This window comes from Camelus ferus, chromosome 2 (genome assembly GCF_009834535.1).
Source record: "Camelus ferus isolate YT-003-E chromosome 2, BCGSAC_Cfer_1.0, whole genome shotgun sequence".
NCBI classification, from domain to species: domain Eukaryota; kingdom Metazoa; phylum Chordata; class Mammalia; order Artiodactyla; family Camelidae; genus Camelus; species Camelus ferus.
The window spans coordinates 58,478,241-58,495,701 of record NC_045697.1 but is presented as its reverse complement, the minus strand read 5'-3'; the positions used below and the strand labels follow the sequence as shown (position 1 = coordinate 58,495,701).

At 32.5% G+C, this 17,461-nt stretch overlaps 1 protein-coding gene across 11 annotated transcripts in view; it reads left to right on the top strand.

Annotated features, from left to right (window-relative positions):
- Positions 1–17,461, top strand: part of ADGRL3 (adhesion G protein-coupled receptor L3) — a 560,304-nt gene that overhangs the window by 408,146 nt on the left and 134,697 nt on the right. For all 11 annotated transcript variants that reach the window (XM_032459457.1, XM_032459461.1, XM_032459445.1 and 8 more), the window contains one exon: positions 13,323–13,491. In XM_032459457.1, the coding sequence (XP_032315348.1) occupies positions 13,323–13,491 (169 nt within the window). The remainder of the gene's footprint in view (positions 1–13,322; positions 13,492–17,461) is intronic.

Here is a 17,461-nt window from a genome sequence, read left to right as displayed (position 1 = left end):
AACCAGGAGGGATAATCATTGCAGGAGCACAGTTCTTGAGAAGCGTCAGAATGAGTGGACATGTTGGCTTTATAAGAACAAAGACACTTCTTTCATTATAATAAGGAAGGCAGTATGTGTGGGTACTGTTGAAAGTATTTGATAGATTTGATGTTGGAAAGATGAGAATATTTCTGTCAGTAGTCTTGGTTGAGTTCTCCCAGAAGGGGACTCTGAGCCAAGGATTTAGCACAAACAATTTATTAAGGAGTGCTTTCCGAGGAAATCAGTAAGAAAGTGAGGGAAAGCAACATAGATAAGAAGAAGAAGCTATGAAAGTTGTCATTTTGGGTGAAATCTCAGACTGACCCTTGATCCCAAGGGGAACTCTGGAGTGTAAGTCAGACTTTGGAATTGTCCATCCTTAACGCATAGGAGCTGGCATTGTGTAGCTCCACACTGTTAGTAGTTGACTATGGGCTTGCTGTGGGTTGAGAGTAGAGTATCAACTCCTAAGCACTTCTGGCTATACGGTCATAGTAGCCCTGGTGCCCCAGAACAATCATATGTAGGTCACGGGCAAGCTTTTAGCAGCTAAGCACACAGCAGCTGGGGGATAAACTCAGGACCTGTGCAGGGGATTCTGACAGCTGGACAGTGCACCAGTGCATTTGCAACTGTCAGATTGCTTTTTTTTAAGGAAGTAAGAGGCAATATTCAGCTGAAGGGGTTGGGATAAGGAAGGAAGTTAGAGGCTGAAGGAAGATACGAAATATTCCTTTTGGGACCTGGGAAAGCGTGTGTGCTAGGGGAGTTCAGTTGGCTTCTTGATATTGTTAAGTGCCATTAGACATTTGTTGTCATGAATTTAGCATGTCTAAATGGGGTTATATATAGTGAAAAAATGGAGGGAAAAAAATGAGAGATCTAGAGATGCTAGTAGGTAACAAAAACAACAAGAAATAAATGGTGGTAGTCAATATTTGATGGCAAGAGCCTCAGAGGAGCTGGGAGTTTTGACATAGGTGAAATCGTGGTTTGGCAGTGTCACTTCCACTGCTGGAGTTGTGAGAGAACCAGTGTTTGTGTTTGTGTGGTCTTCAGGGAAAGCACTGTCAGCAGGCAGCAATTTCACTTAAAGCATGAAGGTGACAGAATCACCCAAGGATGACGATTAGAATGTAAGGAAACTTGTTGACATTGGACTATGAGTGTCAAAGGACAGGATGGAATTTGCAGGAAGGAAGGGAAATGATGGAAAGTTGGTTTGGATTAAGAGATATACAAAGAAATTTTAGAATAAATGGAAGGAATAAGCTCGTAACTTTTTTTTTTTTTTTTTTTTTGGTCCAAATTCATCACTTACTATCTCCTTGCAGTCACTTACCATCTTGGGCAATAGAGTTCCTACACAGTAGCAACTGGAAAATTCCCCTAAATATATGAGAATACTGCTTACAGTCTGCCTTAGGTACATACATTTTCTCCCCAAATTCTAGAAAATTCTAAGATACATAATCTTAAGAATCACAGGTCAGGCTATTTAACTATATTCTAATTCATAAAAGGAGACTAAAATGCTCTATGATTAAAGTTAGTAAATAGATGATCACTGATTGGCAAATTAAACATTCACAAAGGTTATGGACTACACAAATGGGCTGAAAAACTTATCGACATGCTCTGGGTATATATCAGTTTCCCCTAATTCCAAGGGACTACCTCTCATTTAAAAAAAAAAAATTATTTTGTATTTCAGCTTTTCTCATTCTGTTTCCCAGGACTGCCTTTTACAGGAGTGTTACTTTGTTGTATTAAATATATATATTTATATATATACAACCTTATATTAAAAGTGGTGAAAGCATATAGGTCATAGTTATTTAAAATAAAGGACTATGTAGTAAATCATTGGATTTGTAATTAAAATGTGCAGACAGTATAGTGGAATGTTAAGTGTCTTGAGCTGCTCAGTCCACACTTGAAAATTTCCTAATCTAATTTTCTCTTGGCTGAGTCCCAGTTGTTGGATTTTTCCACTACATACACTTATGTATTTTTAAAAGGTCTGTCATCAAAGTCCCTGGCACTTTTATAAATGTGCTATTTGAGTTTGTATTCTAGAATACTCTGGAATGTTGTCTATAGAAGGTAGTATTTTCAATCAGACATTTAAATGTGCTAACACAAAAACTCTCTCAGTCCCAGAACCAAGATTGATAGTCTAAGGTTATAATTTCATACTGTTTAATTATAAGGAAAATAAACCATGAGTATGAAAAGTAATAATTTATCAACAAAAGTGTTGACCTAATTGGATATTAATATCTTACATATATAGCAAGATGTAAGTCCAAAAAATGGCACGTATCTTTGCGATAGTCATTGTCATTGCAATTCTCTCACTTTTCTGCCTTCTTTGAATTGACCATATCTTGCTCAGTTAGCTGTAGAAGGGTTCCTAAAATTGCCAGATCTCTTATTCAATAACTTTCATTAGTGCAGTGTAACAAAGCAATAAATACACAACATCTCAGTTAATACCTACAGGAAGCCTATTAGTAAAATAATTACGCTCATTTGTTTTACTAGTTTTTTTTTTTAATGTTTTAATTTTTTTCCTTTTTTTTTTTTTCACTAGCCTTCCTGTACATTTTCTGTTACTTGCTGATATAAAATTTGAATGCTTTGGCTATTTCATGTATCTTCTCCCAGTCTATCATGTCGCTGTTGATTTTGCCTTTCTTACAGAGAAATATATATATTTAAACCATTAACTTTTTCCTCTGTGTGTGTACTTTTGAGGTCTTTGGACTACATTTTGGGTTCCTTATGTAATGAGCCAAGCTTCCAACATCATTTGCCAAATAATTCGTACTTTTCCTCCATATTAGTGCTGCTACACTGTCCTGTATCAAATCTCTGTTTCTGTGCTCTCTCCTCTATCCCGTGGACATTCACTTTGTTCCTACAACATTACTACATTATTAACAAAACTTGCTTAATATCTGGTACCGTCCTCCCATTTTGATCGTCACTTTCAAAACTACTTTAGCTACTCATAGACTTTCATTTTCCTGCCAAGTAAATTTCAGAATCAGTTTTTGAAGTTCTTCTGATACATTCCTTACTATTCTGGAACAAATCTTAATTGATCATGAAGTTTATGCACTGTTAGATTTTGTTATTTAACAGCTTATTTAGGGATTTTATGTAGGTTCTTAAAATGTTCTCATTTATTTCTTTATTCTCTTAAATTGCCCTTACCTGGTAAGTTATAGTAAAACTTTACTTCTCTTTTGTTTAGATCTGACCTATATGAGAAAAAGATTATGTTACTTGAATGTTATCTAAAACTTATTTGTAGAACATTTGGGGGCTTGAAGCTTTTTTGGAGATGTAACAACAGATGGATAATTATTCATGTGTATGTATGCATATTTTATTAGTTACTGATTTCTACTTCAATGTCATCATCATCAGAGAATACATTCTGATTTATGTTCATTCTTAGCACCTTATTGAGGCTGCCATTGGCCTAAAATGTGATTGATTTAAGAATTGTTATTTTAGTATATGGAGCTTTTTATATATCTCCAAAATTGGATTTATTTACTATAGTGCTTATATTTTCTTTAATATTTCTTTTTTTCTCATTGACATAGTTTTAAGAAGATCATTTTTAGATTTCTAGAATTTAATTAGGGACAGTAACATCTTACAGGGCTTCTGTATTAAGAGCAGAAATGTGGTAGAGATCTTGGATCATTAGGCCTCCTCACTGTCCTGTTAAGTAGCTAGGGGCATAGACTATTCTTTTCTTGGTTCCACTCAAATATAAAAACATCCCAGTAAGATTATTTTATTCACTGTGGAGGTGAGTGAACTGAGGCTTATGAAGGTTAAATTATTTGACCAAAAGTAAATAAAACTTGTCTGCTTCCTATTATTTCAGTGCCTCCTATAGTTCCATTATTGGAATCTTTAGTAAGTACAAACATGTCTTAAATGCTTGGTTGTGCTCTTTTTATGTTTTAGTTATTCTTACAAGCCATTTATAATAAGGTGTTTATTCACAGAAGGGGTATGATGAATGTTTCTGTTGCAAGTTGTTGAAACAAGAGGTGATGATACCATATGGTATGAGAAAGAATGTAACAGCAGTTCAATCTGTCAAAACACATTTGGCAAGAATATCAAAAAGTTATTAATTTCCTGACTTATTTTACTTAACTTAAAAGTCTGTGTGTTTTCTAAGTTGAAAAAAGAAACCCTGAAAGTATGTAATATATATTCTTTAAAGTACTTAATCTTCTTGCATTCCAATGACCAAATTTTATCGGCTCTCTTCAAAAAAAGTCAGTGAATTCTGACTCACGTTAGTCTAAAAAACGTTAGCTCTTCAATAGTGAGCTGGAAAACGTGATTTTAACTAGTAAGTATTAATAAATAAAAGATGTCTATTTGTTGCTAATATTTTTTGGATCCTGAGATATTTCTGACTAGAGTCACAGTTTTCATTGATTACAAGATAAAATTTATTTTAAAATAAATACAAGTTTCTCTTTAGATAGATATTTTTCCATTTATTTTATCTTTCCTATTCAAGGTTTCAACTTTTCAAAAAATTGTAAGAAAAATATTAATGAACAATTTTAGAACATATATCTCAATTAATTTTCACAAACATTTCACATGATTCTTTGTCTTTTATTCCTTCCTTTTTGGTCAAATGATTGCGTTTAGTGAAACAGTTACAGTTACTTAATGGACTTTTCAACACTTAAGATGCAATATATTTATGAATTAAATTTGATTTTTATGTAACCCAGAGAACTCTCTATTTTAATGTTTGTAAGGAATCTGGATATACTTCATTTGAAATGAGACTGTAAATATTCATAGCATTTATTTACTAAGCCTAAAGAAATCTTAAAATGAAACATTGGATAAACTGAAGCTTTTTAAACTTAACTATTAAATAAAGATCATGGCCATAAAGAGGCAGTGACTCCCTCTTCCTCTTTGGATTTCTACTTAACTATAAGAATTTCCAAAACACTTAAAATGAAAACTGTGTGGTTTTCCGTACAGTTCCTTTTTTGAGGTCAGAAGGTCAAAATACAACAGTGATTGTAATAGCAAATATTTATATAGTACTTTGATATATTAAGATTTTGTGTATTTTAGTGTTTCTGTGTATTAATTAAAGGTGCCACACCCTTTTATTTAATATGCACAACAGCCCTATGAACAAAGTTCTATATTTATCCCCATTTTGCCGATGAGCAATGTGAGACCGAGAGAGGTTGAATAATTAGCCTAGGGTTGCAGACTTAATAAAAGCTCAGCTGGCATTCAGACTCAGGCAGGCTGGTTCACAAATCCATGCTTTCAGGCGCTGTGATATACTACTGTATGTACGTTAATATTAAGAAGTAATCATATAGTGATCTTTTTTGCTACCAACATAAGATTCCAAAATTTTATATCTTACTTGCTTGAAACCTAACAATTGATTTTCATCAATCTGATGGATATACTAAATTGTCATAAGTTTGTAGCTATGTACAATATAATTTATTATTCATTCTCATAATTTATACCCTTAATTTCTTTAATATATAAGTTAGTTCTCACCTATATTAAATTATAAAAATTTGCATAACACTGAGTTGTGGAGATAATATAATTAAAGTTTTATCAGTCATTGATTTAATATTTATTGATCCTGATTTATTATACTCAATTCTGCCTAATTTCAGATTATCCAACTCATCATCAGTATGAAATCTGTGATTAAAAATTTAATATTGGTGTATGCTCTCAAATCTGCAATATTATTATAAGGACTTTGAAGCATGGGAATGAAAATGTTTATGATCTATTCAAAGCCATTTATTTTATTTATTTAGTTCATTTCATTTTCCTCTTAATATTTTTATATGAACAAAGTGTAGAAATATAGCTTTAGTAATAATACTTTAATAGCAGTAAAATTCACAGTTGAAATAGAATCATATTCTCTTTTGTTCATAATTTTAATATTTACATTATAGGACTTTCGTATTTTTGAAGAATTTTTAATATCTTTAATACTTAGTGATTTAAACACATGATCATGATGAAACGTTTTTCATATTTTACTCAAATGTTGAATTACACCCTAAATGGCTTTTCCTTTTACTCTTCCTACAGTGGTTGAAGAAAAGGTGAGAATTGAATATAGTAATATAATTCTAGGATAGTATAGTCCTAATATAAAATACATTTGAATGAAATATAAAGCTTTTAGGATTTCTATCGTAAGTGTTACTAATTGATTGAGCATTTTCGATAAGTATGGTGAGGCATAAACATGAAATGTTTAAATTTTTCTATGATCACTACTCTTCTAGGTATGGTATCTTAAATATCCCTTAACCACTTGGTAGAAGATACCTTAATGCCATCTTAGACAGATCTTGCTACTTTGTCAGGCTATTCTGGTTATTAAATATCTGACCAATTTAAAACTTGAATAACATATCCCATTTAAAACATCCTTCCTCCATTGCCTGCTAAGATTTGTGGCTGAGGGAGTGGTATAGATAAGGGTGTTTCTTTTCTCCCTCTCTCCACTGTTTTATATGTTCTGTAAACACTGCAATACTAAAAAGCCTTGTCTTTACTCTTCCAGTTTTAAAGACTGAGGACCCCTGGATTGATAGTATGGCAAAGCAGTGTCTCATAGATTACTCCTAAGTGAAGTCTGTTAGCTTGGGTTGCTAGAATGTGGGTAACTAAATCCTCTTTGTCCTCAGTTTGGGAGCCTCATTATTGGGCAACAGGGACAGCCCAGTCAACATACAGAAACATTAGTATTTATTACCCTTTTTTCTTCAATGAAAAATGAATACTTTTATCTTGAGAAATTCACTCACATTACCTTTATCATTCCTGCAATAAACAGCATGATCACTCTCCTTCTCACTGTTAAGTATACAGTTCACTCACCAACACCAGTTAGCTAATTCTCCAACAATTAATTCCAAAGGATCCCAGAATATATTAATCTTGAAATGGGTGAGATCAACAATTCTGCCTAAGCCATTCATTTCCCTTTACCTGTTGTGATTTATTAATGCCCAGATCTTTTGACTTGATGATTAAATTTTCAGATATGGCTCCCATCACTCCAACTTTCTTCACATCAAACCTTATCCATCCTGCTTTTTTAAAAAATTCTCTACCATCTGGTAAATAGAAAGGGAGGTTTTAAATTACTTAAAGAATTAATCCTCTTTGTATCTTGAATTTTAGGTAATATTTCCTTCAAAAACTGTGTCAAAAATAATATTTTATTTTAAACTCTTAAAGTCAGAGAAAGACTATTCTACAAGAACTTGATTCATTCATATTGTTTCTATCCATTTATCATCTATCTCTACTGATATACTATATTATGTCTTTCCATCATAGTATTAATTTATAAGTTAATATTTTGGTTAAGAAGTCTGCCCTCTTGAAGATGTATTTTGAGCTAAGTGTCCATGGGGCTAGATTTTAACAGCCTTTTTGAGTGCTTTGGGATTGTTACAGAATACATAAACATGCATAATTATTATCAATCTAAGCAGAGGCCCCTAAAATTCCAATCTTGATTCTAATGATCATGTGTAAAGATAATTTTATGACACTAATATTTAAATCAAGTTTTCAATTTTAGATATGAGCATAAAATGGTAAAATAAAATGACAAAAGAAAAATATATTTGCTAAGGAAAGGAGTATCTTTTTTCTTATTTGTGTGTTAAAAATTGTCTTACAAGGTATTTTACTTCATTTTCAATGTCTCTTATAAATTGTAATATAGCCTGTAAGTTCATATTAACATCTGCCAAGAGTATCTTAAGACTTTATGTCCATGTTTTCATAAAACCTTAAAATAACTGCAGTAAAATTATTTTAGTCTTACAACTTGGAATAAGGTTTCGTTTCAGTGGACTTTCGTTGGTAAATCAGAATGAAAGTTATTCAACTTTAGAAATATATGTTTTATAAAATTAAAAAGATTAATCAATAGCATATAGCTTTGTCACTATACCTATTATCAGCAATTTAGTTTGGATTTGATGGAGAGACATTCTAAAACTAGATTCTCTAAGCCAATAGAATATCTGACAAAATGATGGAAGACACTGACATATTATAGGTAATCTTTAGTGATCTTTGAATTTTGAACCATTGTATATTATTCATGTCATTCTGGAAGTAAAATTAATGAATGGTTCTTTGTCATTAGCATGAATTTATATATTGAATAAGAACTAGGAATTCTTCAGTTAAAAGATACTAATTAAATGCTTTATTATTACACAGGCTAAGACACTATAAAAAATTAAAATATAGTGGCTTAAACTTATGTGGGAGTCTAGAAATAGGTGGTCTAAATCTTATACAGCAGCTCTCCATCAATAAACAGCTTTCATTTCCAGGTCTAAGGCTTCACTGTCACTTTCTCCTTAGCAAAAGGGAAGGGAAAAAAATGGTCATGGAAAGCCCAGTTCTGACCCTCTAAGTGGCAAGACCCAGAAATGTCATAATTCACTTCTGTTCACATTCCAGTGGACACTACTTAAACACATAGCCATGTCTAATTCTAGGTACACATAGCTGTAGCTAACTCTAAGTAAAGCTGGAATTACAGTCTTTATTAATGAGTAGAGCAAATGGCTGATGCCCACAATTGCCAGCAGAAACTGCTGAACTGCACCTTCACTTTTTTGGTATTTCACATTAAAGGCAAACATTTTACTCCAGCAATTATAGTGCCAGTTTTGTATTTTATTTTTTGAAACATTTGGATAGCTTAATACAATTTTATAGGGCATTTTTGCATGTATTCCTAAATGGTAAACTCTGTAACTTTCTTTACTTCACATGGAACAATATAAATTACAATAGAGTCATTCCAGTCATGAACTTGGCATCACAGATAGAATATACTGATGAAACAGCAATGCATATAGTGAAATAAATATCATGTTATTATGTTCTATAACTTTCCAATGTTAATATAAGGATGAGATTTTCTTTCTAGGTACAGTTTACAGATGTTGAATATGATCAGTTCTTTGAAGTTCTTCTCTATCTTTTCACACATCCATGGCATTATTTAAATATCTCTTGGAATTTCATTTTCTGGCTTAAAACTCTCTTTGATTGTGCTAGTCCAACACAGTCCGATAGAACTTTCTGTGAAGACAGAAATGTTCTAGAACTGCACTGTTCAGTATGGCAACTACTGAAGCTTTTGAGTACTTATAATGTAACTAGTGTGACTAAGGAACTGAATTTTAAACTTTATTTCATTTTAATGAATTTAAAGTAAACCCCTGTTGCCAGTAGTCTCCATATTAGACAGGAGAGTCACTTCCTGCTCCATCTACAAACTTGTTTCTGCCACATCTATTTTACTGCATAATATTACTCCTGAAACATCCGCAAATGAATTTATTCAACAGTTATTTTCTGGTATTTTATTCTGTGGCTGATAAATTCTGTATTTTTAGGATGAAGATTGTCTAATAATAACTATGTAATACTTACTGAATACAGTATGTCAGGCACTGTTCTGAGCACTTGATACAAAGTACATCATTTCATTATCACAAGAAACTTGCATTATAATTATCACCATTTTACAGATGTATAAACTGACACAATCACAGGTTAATTAGTTTTTGCCTAAGATCAAATAGTAAGTGACTGAACTAGGATGTAGACCTCAGGCAAACTGGCTTCAAATCGCAGACTCTGACTCCTTTCTTTACATTTTCATCACTCTGGAGAGTGAGATTTTTTTTATCAGTAGTTCTCTTTGTTCAAAATGCATCACAATTGGGGCCTTTCTAAGAGCTTTATTTGTGTATGCATAGTAAGGGAAACTATTGCCTCTGGCAAGAGGTAAGAAAAAAGGAAACAGTTTTCTCTTCCTTTTTGGTCCTATCACAATTCAATGAGCAGCAGCAATGTTGGTTAAAAAAAAAAACAAAAACCAAAAAACAGAAAAACCCAAAATATTCCCCAAATTATCTTTACTGATTTAGCAGTGGGATCTTATTTTATCAAAATGATGCCAAATAAATGAGTAAATACAGTTGAAAATGAACAGGTGCTGTATGTTTGCTCCTATTACTACAAAAGAATATTCAAATTTTTTTTGCAGCGCGCTGTCAGAAGGAATTTTAAAGTAGTCAAGTTGATTATTTTCAAAGGGCTATAATGTTCAGTTTTAACTCAGGTCAATCATCTGCAAGTTAAAATTACTTAGAAACGTACTGTCCATAATTAAGTAATCTTACCTACTAATATTATAGAATAAGGAGACCTTTAGGTGACATGAAATCTGTCATGTTAAGTGTGCCCCTAAGCCTTTTCCAGATTGCTCATAAGATTTCTCATTCTCTAGAGAAATGTGATCTCTAAGAAATAAATGTCTCTGTCAAGTCACAAGTAATATGAGCACATGATGAAAAAATGGAATTTTTTTCCGTCTCATAAGGGATATTGCAGTATTGTAAAATTGATTTTATTCCTTGTTATTTAAGTTCTCATGGTCATTTTAAGATTTACCTTCTGCATATAAAGTGAAGGTTATGATGCTTTTTAGGGAGGTGGGGAACAGAGGCCTTTGGGGACCAGGAGAATATTTTTCATATGAAATTCTTTGTCATAAAATGCTAATGTTGGTGTTCTTGTCTTTATGTCTATGCATTCTTTAGCTATGAGGATAACAGACCCTTCATCAAGTAAGAATGACCTGAATGGCTGATAAATTCCATTTATCAGTGTGGTCCCATGAACCAGCTGTCAGATCAGTATTGAAAAATCATTAGAGCTTCTGTCATTCACATTGAGGCAGAAGAGCAAACTGTGCAGGAAAATGATCAGGCATACAACTTTTATGCAGAATAAATATGCTGCAGGTGTATTGCCAGAAAAAAATTCTGCTTCACCACTTTTAATTGGATATCACCTGAATTCAGTGCCACAGTAATAGCAACTTCATGTGGTACAGACTTGTTTCGCTTTTAGTAGCTTTCTCCTTTCATTGTGATGTGTTCCTCTGTGCAGCATATGTCCTCGTTACTGTTGTTTGTTTGGGCATCATTCATCTAAAATTATTTTGTGATTTAGTGCTATAGCTTCAAAATGATCTTATGGGATGCAACTACCCAGTTGCAATTGGTATTAATGAATTTCTACATTAAATATCCAAAAAGGAGAAAAACACCTTCAAAAGTTAAATTTTACATATACAAAATTATCTCTTTCAAATTTGACATATGTCACTTGATTCCTGATCTAACTGTTTATGAACGTACCTTTTAAATTTCTGAAACAAAGCTGCAAGTCTGTACTAATCTAATAAGAATAAACACAAATGTTAATATTTGGGCTCTTTTCTTTTGTACATTTTTAAATTACATGTCCTGCAACAAAACTTAAGATTGGCAACCGATGGGTGACCTTGCTATAGACTTTCAGTTTGTTCTTCTGGTGAAGAGTCCTTTGTTTTCATTTTCTCCAATACCATTTCACTTACTTCTTCATGCTCTTGCTTATTTTTTTCTTTAGGAATTGGGCTCATTGCTGTTTTATATCATTAACGTGGGCCCATCATGTCTTTTTTAGTGAATAATAACTGACTTGAGTATTTTATCCTATCATTTTATTTCTAAAACTGAATAGCAATTTTGCCTTTATTTAATGGTGATTCTTCCCATTTTTCCTTTTTCCAATATCTGTAAGAAGCTGAGAGCATTATCTTGAAAGTTCTCATATTTCTGAATCTGCTTGTAGAATAAAATAGTAACATCCAAGATGTTTTCTAATTCATATAAGCAAACATGCCACACACAATAGCAAGCTTCCTTTAGGCGTTCTTTACTTAAGAATATTAATGTTTTAAATCAAACATGTTAAACTTAGCGGATATTTGCATCTGAAATATAGGGACTGATGGTTGTAGAAAAAAAACAGTAAATATTTGAGATTAATTTTAACAAGACGTTAATAATATTTGACTACTTCAGGACATATTTTTCTTAAGAGGTAACTTTCTCTGAAAAATTTATTAAACCCAGCTTCAAATTATATTAAACATACGTGATTTTTTTCCCTCTTCATTTTGCCAAGTTTCAATCCCCATAAATATTTCTTCCTTAGACAATTTAAGTGGAGGATATTAGTCTGCTGGAAAAAAAGTATTAGTTTACCCTGTTCAGATAAGATGTGCTGGGAAAGGAAAGGGTGGGTTCATTAGTGTGTAGGATCCATGCTGGCGTGGGCTTATTCTCCTATATACTTAGAGAGGAGTCGAGAAGATTCCATTTTCAATTATTAGATTTCTATCGATTGAAAAGATTCATTTTATGTTGATGGTAAATACATAACACTTAACCACAAATATATGGGTGTCTCACCCACTAATTACTATTGTGAATGGCAGCTTGGAGGAAACTAAGGGAATGGAGTGAGAGTGAGAATTTGTCTTGCATTCTGGGCTCCTTTTTCATACCTCTCCATCCCCATTCTCAGCTTCATTTTCTCCCTTGAGTTTATAGACACTGCAGAGACGTGAAGGTGCCCTGAGCCTATTTTTCAACAAAGCTGCCAACTGCCTGGTTTCCAAAGCCTAGTCCAGCATAACTCAGAAGACAGCAATCTAAAGGCTGAAAGAGAGTAGATGGTGATCTTGAGGGGAAAAAACTTTTTTTCCCACCCACTGTATCTCACACTTGTTCTACTTAACTACAGAATCAGAAAAATAGAACTTTAAAAATTCATACGTGTATTCAATACACTGGTTCCTTCTGTTTTCGTCAGTAAACACTAAATATTTTATGGAAAAGAGGAAATTTGGGAAAATGGGGTAAAAGTGTATCAGATGAAGCAGTAATGAAAAGAATCCAATCAAACAAATGTTACCATACCAATGAGACCAGTGGAGACTAACATCGCTTTATAGACTTTTCTCCCTCGCCATTCACCATAATTACATCTCCATATCATTTGCATATGTGCTGCAAATATATGAATAATTTAATAGTTCAAATCTGCTTTTGCTTAAATGAATTTCTGTGTTCGTATCATTTTCATTCATATATATCTCCTCAAGCTTGAACACTTGTAAGTTCCCATTAAAATCTTCAAGTACTTAAACCACCTGTGTTACATTTTCTGTCAGTAAAACTTACTGTAACATTTTTTTCAGTGTCAGTACTGTTGATAAGATATGACTGTGTTAATTAAAGATGAATTATTTGATAACCCTTAACTTTCTCTTCTCTCTGCAGGTCATGGGTTATAGGTGCAATAGCTCTTCTCTGCCTGTTAGGATTGACCTGGGCCTTTGGACTCATGTATATTAATGAAAGCACAGTCATCATGGCGTATCTCTTCACCATTTTCAATTCTCTACAGGGAATGTTTATATTCATTTTCCATTGTGTTCTACAAAAGAAGGTAAGCTAGGATTCTCTATTCAAGAGTAAATGGCATATTCTATGATAGCAAAGCATTCATAACATAACTCATTATTGATGTGTTTGTCTCTAAGAAATAAATAACATTAGTTCATTGATTTTATTTTTATAATGTAAAAACAAACAGACATAAAATGCAAGCATGAAAGTTGGTGAATGTGTTTAACAGCAAAAACAGAATCAAAGTATTTTCTGATTTGGACAATACATGAAAATTATGTTCTTGCAGACTTGACCTTATAGTCTTTAATATTTTTATTAGTAACACATGGAATTTGTATATTAAGAAATAGCTTTTTTAAGATATTAAGGAGGCATAGGATATATGTGTGTGTATGTATATATATATATATGTACATATACCGCATGGTATAGGAAATGTATATTTTGTATTTTATTAAAAACTAGGTTGTATATAAATATCTATACATTTCACAATAAAAAAAAATTTTTTTTAATTAATGGTGGGAGTGCTTAGTAAAGGACTCTGTACTTCCTTTCTTTAAAAGCATCTTTTATAAAACCTATGATTTTGATGATTAGAAAGCAATATTTTTTATATTTTTTATTTATATTATATTTACATTTTTATATGGTCTATTTTTGTGATTTTTCTATATCTACAAGGACCTAAAATACTTCATTTTCAAAGTTAATTTTAGCAACCGAACACTTCGTGTTTTTTAAAACTCAAGATTGATTTTCTCATCTGATACATTTAACTCTGTTAAAAATATGGTCTTTATAGTTATGTTCACATAGATCCCTCAACCAAGACTGGGTCTGAATCCTCCTTCCTCTACTTAAAGGCTTGTGTGACTTTGGGCCATTTAATTAACCTTTATATGCCCCAGTTTCCTCATGTGTGAAATGGATGTAATAAAAATAATTATGCAATATTGAGAGGTGGCTCTGAAAATGAAATGGTAAAATGTGAATTTGTTTCTTTCTAAGAAAGGGACTTGAAATTTTTCTTTGGAAAACAAAATAAAGAGTAAAAATATCTATCTGTATGATTTTTGGCTTGAGAGACTAATAGACCAAAAATAAAAATATAGAAAGGTATCCATTTTTCAAGATGAGTCCAGTTTTATACTGTTTCAATTTTATGTGGTGGTAGGTATTAAAAATATATTGACATGATCTTAAATACAAGCTACAATGGTAATGATGACTCAGACCTATAAATGTAGGTTACAGAAAAGAAAAGAGATTATGATGTTGGAGAGGAGGGATTCTAATCTGATGGATTAGAATTAACTTTAGAAAAGAGCTTATGTTGGAATGGGTGATTCTTCCTTAGTATACATATGCGCTAAATTTCAGTTTTTAACCCAATAAACATTTATCTTTTTTACTCATGGCCCAGTTGATAAGGGTGCCTCATGGAGGGACACAGGCTGATGAAGACCCAACCAGCCTCACTATATGACTTCCACAGTCACTTAGGGTTTTGATATCCAGCAGACAGTCTGAGAAAGAAAGGATCCTGTATAAAAGGTCTGGAAGTGGCTCACATCACTTCTACTCACCCTCCATCACCTAGGACACTATCAGTGGTACCACCTAAACTGCGAGGAAGACTGGGAAACATAGTCTACCTTTTTGACCCCAGGAAGATGAGGAATTGGGTATTACAAACAGCTAGCAGTCTACCATACTTGATGAGTGTTAAGAGTAGGAGACATGTGAATGATGAGAAAGAGTTAGAAATGGAAGGAAGGCGGTATCTGAGGAGAAGGATGAGAATCAAGATAATACACTGAGTTAAAGATAGGAGAAAATGTCCAGAAGTAGACAGTGGTCAGTATTATGAAACACTTCAGAGAAGTCAGAGAGACTAAGCGCTTGGAAAGATTTCTAGATTTTTGTAGAAGAAACCTGTAACTGATTGTCAAGAGAAATACATGGAACGATGGGAGAAAAATCAGGAGATTAAGGAAAAGGTAGCATTTTTCCATGTAAATAAGGGAATATTGGGCCATCATGGTTATAACTTATTCAAATATAGTGAACCAGATTTACCAAGTATCTTTATTTTATATATTAGCTGGAAATTGGACTAAGAAGTTTTAAGTTTTTAGAGTGAATATCGAAATTTTCTACAGGGCAGAAAAGATTTTTTGTATTTTATGCATGAATTACTTTGGTTGTGATTATTTTTTATTAGCCAATTTCTAATAGAGTTTTCCCAATTATTATTTTTATTTTTAGTAGTCTTACAAATACACATCACTGGTATAACTAGGAATTGCATTTGATATCCAGGCAGAAATACTGAACGTCAGTATCTAAAAACAAGTCTAGAGTTTTTGGTATATTGAACATATTTAACAGAAGTGAAAATCTTTAAAATATATGTCATCAAGCTCAATTTTGTGATTCATTAGAACAGAGTTCAACAAATTCCAGCTTGTGGGCCACATTTGTCCATCTGCCTTTAATTTTTACAGTCAGTCAGCCAAGAATGGTTTTTACATTTTTAAATGGGTACATTTAAAATTCAAAATAAGTCACAGTCACAGCATCCTTGGTTTTTCCTCTTGATTCACAAAGCCTAAATATTGACTGCCTGGCCCTTCATGAAAAAGAGTGCCAAGCCTTGATTTAGAAGCTTACTTTTATGATTTATAGTAACTGGTAGTAAGTGTATTATGCTTTCATCCATTCTGTATTTTGAATTTTTTTTATTTTAGTGACATTTTTATTGGATCAAGGCCCAACATCAGAGAATATGGAGGACATGAAATTATTATTCACTTCTTTTTTCTATAAAAAAGTGAAAATATTTCTCTTTGAATCTGCAGAAACTTTCTTAGGAGATTTTATTTCATTTTTTAATTGAGCTATAATTGAGATATAGTATTGTGTAAGTTTAAGGTGTACAATGTATTGATTTGATACATTAATATATTGTGAAATCATTACCACCATAGTATTATCTAATACCTCTATCATCTAACATAATTACGTTTTCCTTTTTTTGTGGTGAGAATATTTACAATCTCTCTTAGCAACTTTCAAGTATATAATACAGTATTGTTACTGAAAATCACCTTATACATTAGATTCCTAGAACTTATTCATCTTATGGCTAATAGTTTGTACCCTTGGACCAACATCTCCCCATTTCCCCCACCCTCCAACCTCTGGTAGCCAATCTAATCTGTTTCTATGAGTTTGCCTGTTTTAGATTTGATATGTAAGTGATCCCATACAACATTCATCTTTCTCTGACTTACTTCACTAAGCATAATGCCCTCAAGGTCCTTCCAGTGTTGTTGCAAATGGCAGAATTTCCTTCTCCTTTATGACTGAATAATATTCCATTGTATATAGGTGCTATATTTTCTTCATCCATTCATTCATTGGTGGTAACTAAGATTGTTTCCATATCTTGGCTATTGTGACTAACACTGCAGTGAACATGGGAGTGCAGAAGTCTCTTTGAGATCCTGATTTCATTTCCTTTGGTTATAGACCCCGGTGTGGGATTGCTGGATCATATATTGTAGTTCTATTTTTAATTTTTTGAGGAACCTCCATACTGTTTTTCATAGTGGCTGCACAAATTTACATACCCACCAGCAGTGCACAAAGACTCTCTTTTCTCTATATCCTCACCAATACTTTTTATCTCTTGTCTTCTTGATGATAGCCATTCTCACACATGTGAAGTGATATCTCATTGTTACTTTGATTTCTATTTTTCTAATTAGTTATGTTGAGCATCTTTTCATGTTAAACATTTGTATGTCTTCTTAGGAAAAAAAATGCCCATTCATTTCTTTTGTCCATTTTTAAATTGGATTGTTCTCTTTTTTGCTTTTGAGTTGTATAAGTACTCTATATTTTTTAATGTTAAACCCTTATTAGATTTACAATTTACAAATATTTTATTTAATTCTTAGATTGTCATTTTATTTTGTTGTTTCTCTTGCTGTGCAGAA